Raw genomic sequence first — 12,938 nt, forward strand, 5'->3', positions numbered from 1 at the left:
TATAAATATATAAATAAATAAATAAATAGATAAAAGAGTAAATACATGAATAGATAAAAGAATAAATACAGAAATAAATAAAATATGCTTTTTTTCTATCTTTTTTAATAATTATTTCCCAAGTTTAATAACCAAGAGTTGATTGGTTATTAATTTATTTTTTTATTTATACATTTATTTATTTATGTTATTTTGTCTCTCATTCATTCATTTATTCGTTTAATTAAACGCACACACACGCACACACACATCCCCAAGTCGACTTGAGACACTGCTGGGGGGCGGGGCTTAGCTGTCGCACTGCGCAGACTCCAGCAGGCCGCGCTGATTGGCCAAGAGCACATTCGACACTGTGGAAGTTGGTCGTATTCAACAGTGTGAGGACAAGTGCCGTGACGTGGATAACTATGGACACAGGACACACAGACGTGTTTTAAAACTTCACGAACCGTAAGGACGGCTGTGACTACGTCTGTGGATATGCAATATTATCCGCTTTAACGTCGCTGTCCTCACAGTTCCACTCCCTGACGTAGCGAGTTTTTTTTCCTTTCATCTACGGCACGGCGCTTCCGCGGCTGGCTAGCTCATTAGCCCCCGGAGCCCACCTCTAGTGAGGTGCACCGATGGCTCACTAAAGTCAACCCCATGCGGGTCAAACAGCGCACCGGTCCGAGGCTCAAACATGGTAAACATTTGAAAGACTTGACACACCGCCGCTTCAGTTTACTCAGCAGCTACCGCAGTAGTTAGCTTGCTAGCATTAGCCTGTCCACTACGGATATAAGCGAAGTGTCAAAATGGGCTCCCTGCTGCGAGGTGAGGAGATGTGCCTGGCCCAACTGTTTCTTCAGTCCGGCTCCGCGTACGACTGCATCAGTGAACTGGGAGAGCTCGGCCTGGTGGAGTTCAGAGACGTAAGTCCCAGGATAGACTGTATCTCTATCTGACATGGCCTCAAACTCTATAACGTCTTATTTTGAAAGTTACTGCTCAGTTTACTTGACACTAAACCACTCGACAAAGAGCAGGAATCTAATTTTACCTGTTGAGCACACTGTCCCTTTGACACACACACACACAGTTATTAACCTGTTATGGCATGAGAAGATATTTATATCTGCAATAGACTACACCTCTCAAAATAATAAGTGTTGCAGAAATGGCAGTAAATGTTGTTATTGTCACCCTAACCCTTGTTTGTGTAGTATCTTCCTGTGGGTTTTTGTTTCTATTGACTCTGTTAATCATTCTGTCATCTGTCACCTATTTCAGCTCAATCCAACCGTCAACGCTTTCCAGCGAAAGCATGTCAACGAGATCAAGAAATGTGAAGAAATGGAGAGGATTCTTGGTAAGCTTATTTTGATCTTTAACAATCACTTTGTACCAGTAAGGTCACATATCGATTCGCTGACTTGTACTCGTGGTCGAGCAATGGATCAAAACAAAGCTGTCGTTTTAGGCAAAGCAGGAATCCACAAAATCCCAGGAGGACTTCTAATTAAATTGAATTGAGAGCCAGTGACCGTACAGTCATGAGAAATGTCAGCTGGTTGTGTATTTAGTTAAATGAAATGTGATTCTTCACTAACTAAACCATTCTTATTGGATTAAGAGGAGAGTAATACACAGACTCCAATGCTGTTCAAAAGCAGGTAGTGTAGTGGTACTTTGTCTTTATTTTAATTTCTTTTTTTTACAGGATACCTTCTGAGGGAAATAAAGAAAGCTGACATTTCACTTCCTGAACGAGATGTAAATCCAGTGGCTCCGTTACCAAAGCACATCATGGCTATAATGGTTAGTTATTCGTTATGTGTCGTTAATCTCTTCTTCTTTTTTTAATACGTTGATGAGAAAATCAATCAGTCTTGAGTTACTGCGACTGATTGTAAATTATTTAAACATAGTACAAACTTCAATTTATCCTGCTGTAGTTTGCAAAATAGTAATTATTAAAACCTTGTTGTTGCTACTGTACCTGAGCCTCTGGTCGCTGGGTTGTTTTGTTCACAGGAGCAACTGCAGAGGCTAGAAGTGGAGCTGGGTGAAGTCACCAAGAATAAAGAGAAGCTGCAGAAGAATCTGCTGGAGCTGAAAGAGTACACGCACATGCTACGCATCACCCGCAGCTTTGTGCAGAGACCTGCTGAGGTTAGTTTGTCCTGCCATTATACTTTATAGCCACATTCATATATACAATACATATATTTTTAATCCATATGATCACAAATTGTTCTCCCCATGTGTGTTTGGGTTCAAAACGTGCAGATTTGGGGATAAGGCAAATTGGACACTCGGTGTGAGAGTGGATGGTTGGGCTGGCCACCCACTTTTCCCCCTTTGTCACCAGTGCCCTTCAAGACCCTCTTGTGGAGGATAAAGCAGTAGAAGATAGATGGATGATCACAATTTGAATCATGATCTTTGTTTTGATTTTTGTTGTCTTGTCACTGCTTTTAGCGAGAGCCCCTACAAGTACAGTATGAGGAGTTTCCCTTCCTAGAAAAAGACTCGGTGATGGACTACAGCAGCATGCAGAGGCTTGGAGCCAAACTGGGGTAAGGAGTGAAACACTGTTCACCAATTTAGCATGATGTTGACATTTCGACACAGATTTCTGTCTCTTGAGATTTGCCAGTTTATCAGCTGTCATAAATGCATGAGACTTAAAGAAGTAAAAAAAAAAAAACATCACATGAATTTTCAGCCACAATGATACTGAGGAAAAAGTTAATGGGTTACACAATTTCTGAGATAGATAGTGTGTATTTAAATATAAACAAATGTCCGGTGCTCTCAATAGCATGTTGCCTGGCAACAATCCCACACTCTACACTGAAGGTTGATAATTTTATATCAAGACGGACAAGGCAGGAACGGCTGCTAACTGCTTGGAGTAAATACAAAGAAATGTTTGATTTTTCAGAAGTGACTTGTTCAGGAGTTAGACAGGATAAACACTCCCATCTGCTGCCCTTGCGCTGCTGTTGTAAACACACAAACACCTCCTCGGTAGGTCTGACAGATGCAGTGAAGTCATAAAGTTATGCACTGCAGTGTTAAAAAGTTTGAGATAAGTTCTTTTTTAAGTTCTTTTAATTGTATCCACAATGGTTGTCTGTGTTGTATCAGTCTCAAATGACAAATCTTCGTTCAGTAGTAAACACAGAGGTAATAATTACTCTAGCTGCAATAAAAATTTGCATCTCTGGCTTTTTGCCAACAACACAATCCTCATACAGTCGTCTGTTGTGGGGAAACTGTAGTCTGTGCACAGAAGGAGTTGAATGCCAGTTTGTGTTTTGCACAGAAGGAGTTGAATGCCAGTTTGTGTTTGTTGACTGTGAATGAGACGCATAGACGAGGTCTCAAAGGATAGACAGCTGAGCTCACAGCTGCATACTTCGACAGTCACTATATACAACATACAAAGAAGTCTATCTCAGCCACAGCAGATGACTTGTGTAATGTTTAGCTGACAACGCTGTGAAGCTAATGATTGTTTTGGAAGAAAAGCTGTGAAATCTGGCCCCGCTTTGTAGTTACTTATCACCCGAGCAGCATGTTCATCCTGGGTGATCTGATTACGTATTGTCAAGTGTGTCGGTTTACACCTGGCACTAAAAGGTGTTCCCACAGTGAACACGTGTGATCAGATCTCCCCTCCTCACTCTAAACATGTACAACATTTTAGAGCCGCAACAATTATTCGATTAAACAATTATTAATTGAGTGCTAAATTAATTGTCAGCTGTTTTGATAATTGATTAATGGGTTTGTGGGATTTTTCAGTGTCTTACATGTGAATATGTTCTAGTTTCTTTGCCACAATGTCACAAATAGATCATTAAAATTGAATAGTTTTTGGTTTGTAGACAAAACAAGACATTCATGAACATCATTATTTCCAAGTTTGGTAAACACTGGTCAACATTTTTCAAAGTAATTTCGTAAATTTCAGCCCTACAAGAAATTTCAAAAAAATACAGCATACACCAGGATGTTGTGAATGACTTTTTATGTATCACTTCACTTATAGATGTTTGCTGTTTTTCTTTTTTTATAATGTTATTTTCTATTCATATAAAGACCACACATGTGCTACTGGTGTCTTCGAAAGTTTAGCTTGTGATTGAATCACTTGGTTACTATATTAATGCTTTAAATCTTGTATTAATTAAACCTTCAGAATAAAAGTTTATGTTCCCTAGTAGCTCTGTATGGTAAATGTTCTGTTAATCTTCCTGCAGTTTCATCTCCGGGCTTATTCAGAGGACAAGGATCGAAGCCTTTGAGCGGATGCTTTGGAGAGTCTGTAAAGGCTACACTATCCTTAGCTATGCTGAGGTCGAGGAGTATCTAGAAGATCCTGACACGGTAGGTCTTTCCAAGATTGGTTGCTTTTATGGCTACCCTCCATTACACCGTAATATTATAACATCACTAACATTCAAATACGACCACTTCTGTTTATTTGTGTTGCATTATAATAGCGTTGTTTAATAAGTAGTTTTTTCGACAATCCTGAAACCTTTCCCAAATAACTGTTGTTAAATCATGTGACAACACTGAAGATCACGCTGATAACGTTGTTCAGATGTCTGTTCTCAACTAATCCAGTTATCCATTTCCTCTGCACGAACTGAGAAGAGGCTCACTATGCAAACTGTTGGAATGTCAGGGCATGCTTTCACCGAAAAACTTCTTCTTTTCTTTTTTGAATTTAACCTTTATGTAACCCAGAATAAAATGCATTGAGATTAAAAATCTCTTTTGCAGACGGGAAGTATTTTCAATTTAGGCCACGGATACAACCAATTCAGTCACATAGCATACTAAATACTCCTTAAAATAAACAAAGTGCAGTAAAAACTATATAATCAGCAATATTTCAATAAAATCGTGTGCATAATTTATTTATTTTTTTGGCTTACAAACTACGTTAATGTGTTTCTCAATGGGGAAGACGAAGAGTTTTGCAAATGAAAAGCAGGATTTTACTGATATAATAACAGTATGTCCTTTTTTTAAATGAAATATATACCCATTTTGAACAGAGAATTCTGGATTAAAGTGACACTTTTTGTTTCTATCAGGTGTTGACATTGATATACGACACACTTTTTGTTTGTTTGGTTTGTTTTTATGCAGGGCGAACCTACCAAAAGCATAGTGTTCCTGATCTCTTACTGGGGAGAACAAATTGGCCAAAAAGTGAAGAAGATCTCTGACTGGTAACTATTCTTTAACAAACATGATCTGTTTATTTAGGACTGCTTGTTAGGGTTTGGTTTCTTCATCCTTTTACTCGCCTCAGTAGTAGTTGTTGTAGTGAGGTGTGTGTGAATAACGTGTGGATAATACTCTTCCCTCTCCATAGCTACCACTGTCACTTGTATCCCTATCCCACCAACAACGATGAGCGCTCTGATGTTGTTGAAGGACTAGGAACTCGCATTCAAGACCTTCACACGGTATGTTTGATATTTAAACGATGTCTTTAAGTATGAATATGTTTGGTTAATGTTGGAACAATTGCGTCATTCTGTTTGTCATTCATGCAATGTTTACTTTGTGGTTTGCTTCCTGTTAAACAAAAACCTAGGAAACTTTATATTGGAGCTACAGTATCACAGACGTCTATCTGCCCAGGGGGTTGGAATATTAGCATTAAAACAACATTTTCAAAACGAACTTGAACAAAATTACATGTTATTATTATTTGTTCCCCCTTTAAACCAGTCTTACGTTAAAATGAAATTGCTGATTTATTTTCTGAGAGATTAACCTGGCTGTTCTTTTTTGTGGGCCAGACCTCAGAGTTAGAGAGGGAGGATTGTGTCTAGTGCACTGCACCGTGAATCATTTGGTAGCTTTAACCCCACTATGAATCTCTGTAGCACATGATCAACGTGAGGTCTCTCTTTCTCTCTTTTTTCCACTCTCTCGTCATGCATGCTGCTGCCTTTAACGCTCTCGCTTATCCGCTCTCACAAACTGCTTATTTACAGTGACAGTATTTATTTTTCCTGTGTTATAGATAATCATAGAACAACTGTTGAACAAAGTTTTGCAATCTTTTTGAACATGTAATGGCAAATTAAATTTGATTAAAAGAAATTGAATTGAACACCCCTTTCCTAACGCAAGATACCAGGTCCTTTAGTATATTCAAATTAGGATGTCTAGACTCAACTTGCACCTAAATACAACATCCTGGATATCTCTGAGGCGTCGACTCCGATACCTGCAGATAACACAAGGGTGTGAAAGCACGGCCTGGAGGGGCAGACCCCTGCAAAAAGATAAAGGGATGTGAGAGGGGTGTTCCTTGGGTATAAAAGCTTAGCTCTTGCCATGCTCTGGGTCTTTCTTCATCTTCAACCAATCGTGTGTGGATTGACCTTTTCTTTGCTAAGAAAATAAAACCTTGTTGGCCGGCAGAAGTCTCTATTTCATTCTTCACCAGCAGCAGAGAATTTACACCACACGCAACATCTTCAGCCTCTTGAATATCTGCTTGTGTATGATGTATTTATCTCTTACCACTGTGTCCAGGTGCTTCACAGGACAGAGGACTACCTGAAACAGGTCTTGATTAAGGCCTCGGAGTCCGTGTACACCTGGGTCGTCCAAGTCAAGAAGATAAAAGCCATCTACTACATTCTGAACCAGTGCAGTTTCGACGTTACCAATAAGTGTCTGATCGCTGAGGTGTGGTGTCCTGTCGGTGACATTCCCACCCTGCGGAGGGCGCTCGAAGAAGGATCGGTGAGGAAATTCTTTGTAGTCTTTTTTTGACATGAGCTGTTTTGCTGTACTTCTCTATTTATTTATTTCTCTATTTAAACTGTAGCTTTTGAAGAGTTTATCCCACCATCTCCAGTTTTTTTAGCAGTAGAATTCACTTGTGAAACTTTTCATGGATGCTGCGTTTGTGTTTTCAGTCACACTGAGATTTAAACACTGCTATATTGAGAAATATAGAGAGAGAGTCGTATGAAGCTGATGGACTTAATCAGCAGTGTGTGAACCTACGGACATTTGTTTATATTTAAAAATGATGCACTTTGCTTTTAATGCAAAGCTGCTCTGCCACAAAGGCAACTTCTTTCGCACTCTTTGCAGCACTGATCAAAGTATTTGACATTAAGGTGAATTTACTTGATAAACATTTTTAATTTGTCATTGATATTTCAGAGAAAAAGCGGAGCGACGGTACCGTCCTTCGTCAATCGTCTCCCCACCAGCGACACTCCCCCCACCCTTGTCAGGACCAACAAGTTTACCTCTGGCTTCCAGAACATTGTGGATGCCTATGGTGTGGGCAGTTACAGGGAGGTCAACCCTGGTCAGTGTTTTATTTTTTTATGACATTTTATCTCGAGGGCAACTCGATGTGCTTTACATAAAAACAAAATAACTTTAAAATTTAAAATAAATTTGACCTTTGAACTCAGTCTCCAAATGATCATCTTTGCACTTATGACTCTAGTAGTAGTTATGTTATTGCTGTTTTTCTGTCTTGTATTATTGTGAGATTTTGATCTTGTTACTTTCACATGTTGGTGATGTTATATGATGTATTGTTATGTGTAACAAATAACAGTTTTTTTTTCTTCTCCCTCTCATGTTTAGCTCCTTTCACAGTCATCACTTTCCCATTCTTGTTTGCTGTGATGTTTGGAGACCTGGGTCATGGACTCATTATGGCCGTCTTTGCTTTCTGGATGGTGCTGCACGAGAAGAACCGCAAACTTAAGAACACCAGTAATGAGGTCAGTGAGTGTTTCGAAACCCATTAAAATCTTATCAAATCATGTCAGACCTGAAGCGTGAGTCACCAAAACCTGGTCCTAATAACCTTATTTCTGAGGAACTGGTTAATTTTGGGCTAAACTTTGAATTGTGGTGAGGTTACAGTCAGGGTTGCTCAAGGTTTGGGCAATGCTTTGGTTAGGCAGTTTAAATGAATGGAAGCCCTTGAAAGGATCTGTGCAAATCAGTATGTGTTTGTCTGTGTGCAGATCTGGAACACGTTTTTCGAGGGCCGTTACATCATCCTGATGATGGGACTCTTCTCCATCTACACTGGACTCATATACAACGACTGCTTCTCAAAGTCTCTGAACATCTTTGGGTCTGGATGGAGTGTGAATGCCATGTTCAAAGCAAACGTGTGGAAGTAAGTGCTGTATCTCATGACTACCAACCAACCAACCAAGATGTGTTAATAAAGAGCCGTTGTAGATCATTTAGGTATGTAAACATGCCATTACTTGTTCTTTGCAGGGACGGGGATCTCAGTGGAAACCGTTTTCTTACCCTGGATCCAAATGTAACAGGAGTTTTTAAGGGTCCATACCCTCTGGGAATTGACCCGGTGAGTAGGAGGCATTTAATGTTGTGTCACTGTAGTAATGTGAAGCTGCACAGATGACATTTTCAACATTTTCTTTTAATGTTTCTTTTTTCACCCCCATACTGCCTAAGTGCATGCTTAAAATAGTAAATAATATACAACAAAACATTTCCAATCTAGTTTACTAATGTGCAAATTAATCTTTTAAAAGATGGGGAAAATATGTGATTTGAGGATTTTTTTAGAGAACAACAGTGCAGAGTAGTCACGTCTGGCTCCAAATCTACTGATACAGTAAATTGTCTCACTATATCAATATAAGTTATTGGCTGTTGGCTTGATTAGTGGTTTTGTTGCTCACACACGGACGCAAGTGCAAAAAAATTGGTTTAAATTCCTGGAATCTGACAATTTGAGTAAAAATAACACATTAATGGCTAAAACTTTAGCCATTATCTTTAGGTTTCTTCCATTTACAAGGATATTAAGTGAGTTTACATTTACTCTCACCAATCAAAGCTAACCATTTTATAATATCAATGTTGTCACCTTTCTCTTGCAAAGATCTGGAACTTGGCAACCAATCGCCTATCATTTCTGAACTCCTACAAGATGAAGATGTCGGTGATAATGGGCGTCATTCACATGAGCTTCGGGGTCATCCTCAGCACTTACAATCACCTGTGAGTATCAGTCTGTTAGTTGTTTTACCTCGTCATCTTTTAATAACCTACCTTTACTTATTCATTTATTCATTTATTCCTAAACAAACAGACACTTTAGGAAAAAGCACAACCTGTACTTGGTTTTCCTCCCCGAGATCCTGTTCCTGCTGTGTTTGTTTGGCTACCTGGTGTTCATGATATTCTACAAGTGGCTGGTGTTCACAGCTAAGGACTCCAGACACGCTCCAAGCATCCTCATCCACTTCATCAACATGTTCCTCATGCAGGGTGATGCAGTGATGCCCCTTTACCCAGGACAGGTGAGAAGATAAATAAACCTCTTGCCAAAAATGCAAGGAAGAAGCCAGAGATTTGTAATCGAGACACTTGTAGGGATTTGTTTCTGTTGTTACTAAGCAACCAAATCCTGAGAGCTGCTGAAATGGATGAAGTTGCTGACACTTCATTGCAATAAATGTGTTAACGCATGAAAATACGCTGCATGTGAACTCTTGTCCCTGCTCTGTCTTCATTTGAGCATTTTAAAGTTCAGATATCTTTCAGACTGGTAACAGTGTTGTGTTGCTTCTTCCAGATTGGCCTGCAGGTGTTTCTGCTGGTCATTGCTGTGCTCTCAGTGCCTGTTCTACTCCTGGGCAAACCCATCTACCTTTATTGGCTGCACAATGGAAGTCAACGAATAAGAGTCATGTACAGGGTGAGAATTTATCACTGTCCTCTGCGTTGCTGTGGATTGGCTCACAAATCTGAAAAATGTCTCCATAAACTTCTACTGTCTTTTTTTAATTGCTGTCTCAGGGATATGAGCGCGTACGGCGGGACAGTGATGATGAACTCTTCCTGATGAGGACTCATGACATGGAGGAGGGTAGCAGTGATCACTCCACGAGTGGAGAACACCAGAAAGAGGAGGTCAGGACTGCACATCCTTTTGAGCAACTGTTGCTTTGTTTAAGCAAATGCTTGTTTTTCCACCCGATTCTCAGAGTCATGCTAAGTGATGCTTTGTTGCTGTTATAGTTTGACTTTGCAGATGAGTTCCTACATCAGGCTATCCACACTATAGAGTATTGCCTTGGGTGTATTTCCAACACAGCCTCCTACCTGAGGCTCTGGGCTCTGAGTCTGGCACATGCACGTGAGTATATTTGCATTACATCACACCTTCAAACCTGTCAAAGCCAAACAACTTAAATAGTCACTGTGTAATAGATTTAAAAATGGGTTGCTTTTACCATGTGTAACCTATGGATCTTAAGGATGGTGATGCAACACTTATTGATAATCGATGAGTGTTTTACCAATAGCTAAAATAAGCATTCTGATTGTTCAGCTTCTTAAATGCGAATGTTTTCTGGTTTCTTTACTCCATATAACAAAGAAAAATGTATACTTTTTGTTTGTGGACAAAACAAGACATTTGAGAACATCGCCATTTCCACGCTTAGTAAACACTTTTCAAAATGTTCTGACATTTTATGTGCCAAAGAAGTACTCGATGAATTGAGAAAATAATCAGCATATGTAGAAGAACTGATGCTGTTTTGAGGACAAAGGGCTGTGAAAGCGTTCTTACTTGACAACATCTGCCCCTCACACCTGCCTAAAGCTTTAGTTCAGTAGAATATGAGCTCTGTTTCTGTGCTTTCACCCTCACAGAGCTGTCGGATGTGCTGTGGGCCATGGTGATGCGAGTGGGACTTCGCATGGACAGCAGTCTGGGAGTTTTATTCCTGGTGCCAGTGTTTGGCCTGTTTGCAGTTCTCACCGTGTCCATCCTCCTGGTCATGGAAGGTCTGTCTGCCTTCCTCCATGCACTCCGACTACACTGGTAAGATCACGGGAACTTCTAAAATAACCCGCGTCACTGATGTTGTTTTGATTATTTCAGTTTCAGGTTAACTGCAGTTCTCTTTTCTTCCTCAGGGTGGAGTTTCAGAATAAGTTTTACAGTGGGACCGGAGTCAAGTTTTGCCCCTTTTCCTTCTCTCTCCTGCCCTCCAGCTTTGAGCATGACGGCTTACTATGAAAGGACTTTGTTGTTATACTGTAGCAAACTCAAGACCTGTCGGGGAAGTGATTTTGACCTTTTCTTTTGGAATAATTTTAAAGAATGATAAATAATGAGCCTCACAAACTTCCAGAAGCAGACGGTGCAGAATGTACTTTGAAGAAATGACTGTTTTGCTTCACTTCAGAATCTGTTTTGAGGTTGAAAGTGCAATGAAATACAACCTGTATTCTAAAAGAGAAACATCACTTTTCTTTAGAGCCACCAGTGTTTGTTTAGTTGATGACCAACACAAGTATAAGATAAGTTAGATTAACACTAAATAGTTCAATCAATTACGGTAATGTTGTTTTCTTTTCTTGGGATTTGCTGGTTAAGATAAAAGGAGATTTATCATCTTTATCTTTAATGCTGGTATTTTCATTTGGATTCCATACACTGGTTAGTGAGCCACCTTACAATCACGTCACGTTCTCCCTCATCTCGTTGCTGCACTGATTGCCTTATCCAAGTACAACCAAATGACAGCATATACTGTATCAGTCTTCAGTTTCCTCTTGTGTTCTTACTTACTTTGTGGTACCAAATCGCTGCAAAGGATCTTTTGGACTTTTGAAAAGTGCTTGAGGGTGGGGGCCGGGGGTGTTTGTGATTTAGATGTATATACGTTTTTTTTCCAGAAGATTTGTTTTTAATTTATTGTATTTTTAAATGTATCAGAATTAAAGATGGAATATTAATGGAACGTGATTTTTACTTTAATGCATTCACGGTGTTGCCTATGCGTCCACTTACTGTACATTTTTCCACATTCCAGTCATGGAAGACTTTACATTGAAGGATTTTATGTTTAATTTAACACGGTTGGTCATGGATTATTAGAATAACATTGTGTTTTCTAGTTTTGTAAATTTACAAGTATTGTATGGTTAGTATTGGGGGAATTATTTCCCTGAAGGGAAGGAGACATTATTATTGTCGCATTATTGACCTGTCAGCACTTGACAGTGGCCACATGTCTGAGAGTCTCCACCTTGTGTATCAACTTGTAAATATTAAAGCTCAATTTTTGCAAGTGGCCGTTTGCCTTAATGAGCGGTGACATTTTATAGGGTGGATTAGTGGGTATTCCTAATTTTCCTTTTTTTTGGCAAACTCATATCTTCATAATTTTGTTGATAATAAATTGTTTTTGCTTGGGTTTTGTTGATGAGTGCGTCTTATTGTAAATGGATCTAAACTCAGTAGTTGAATTAAGCTGGGCAGCCCATGGCCAAGAGGAAAGGAAATGGGGTTTGGTTCAAATCCCGAGACAGATCAGGGGCTGGTATACCACTGAGCAAGGCTTGTAATCCCCATTGCTCCCTGGGTGCAGATGTGTAGCCCACTGCTGCTGTGCCTGACTTGTGTGTGTTCAATACTGGTGTCGAGTAAGGCTGGATTAAATGCAGATGTTAGTGAGTTAGTGTAAAATAAAAGGCGCCATATGTATGAATGTGTCCAAAAACAGTTACTACACTCAAATTCAAAATACCGAGGTCTTGCAGGTTTCGTTTTCTCCGCCATTGTAGCGCCGACGTAACTGGCAACCCGTAGTTGCTCGGTAGGTGAGACTCTACTGACTGCAATGATTGGTAGATGGCGGTAGGTGGCGCCACCTGCCAAAACATGATTTCAAAACATATACAAAATCTATTTACTATTTTGGCTGTACTGTTGTTGGTGAGTTCAGTTTGATATATGAACATTATTCCTGAGTCTCTGTGACATGTTAGAAGAATTTTATGGCCAGTTGCTTTAGATTTTTTACATAATGCACCTTTAACTAATTCTACATGGTTTCCTGCAGCAGCATTTTTAGATTGGATTTGCA

General features: G+C 39.6%; 1 protein-coding gene across 1 annotated transcript; it reads left to right on the forward strand.

Moving 5' to 3' along the window:
- Positions 1–800: 800 nt before the first annotated feature.
- atp6v0a2b (ATPase H+ transporting V0 subunit a2b) lies at positions 801–12,090 on the forward strand (the record flags this gene model as incomplete). Its single annotated transcript, XM_083905256.1, has 20 exons — positions 801–917; positions 1,276–1,354; positions 1,706–1,803; positions 2,020–2,157; positions 2,467–2,564; positions 4,257–4,383; positions 5,158–5,240; positions 5,387–5,480; positions 6,565–6,777; positions 7,207–7,357; positions 7,645–7,784; positions 8,034–8,191; positions 8,299–8,389; positions 8,933–9,051; positions 9,143–9,353; positions 9,629–9,751; positions 9,853–9,966; positions 10,075–10,192; positions 10,714–10,885; positions 10,981–12,090. The coding sequence occupies 20 exons, from the start codon at positions 801–803 to the stop codon at positions 11,081–11,083; spliced, it is 2,547 nt and encodes an 848-aa protein (XP_083761382.1). The 3' UTR covers positions 11,084–12,090.
- Positions 12,091–12,938: the final 848 nt, after the last annotated feature.

The sequence above is a fragment of the Microchirus variegatus genome (genome assembly GCF_963457635.1).
Source record: "Microchirus variegatus genome assembly, chromosome: 18".
Lineage (NCBI taxonomy): Eukaryota > Metazoa > Chordata > Actinopteri > Pleuronectiformes > Soleidae > Microchirus > Microchirus variegatus.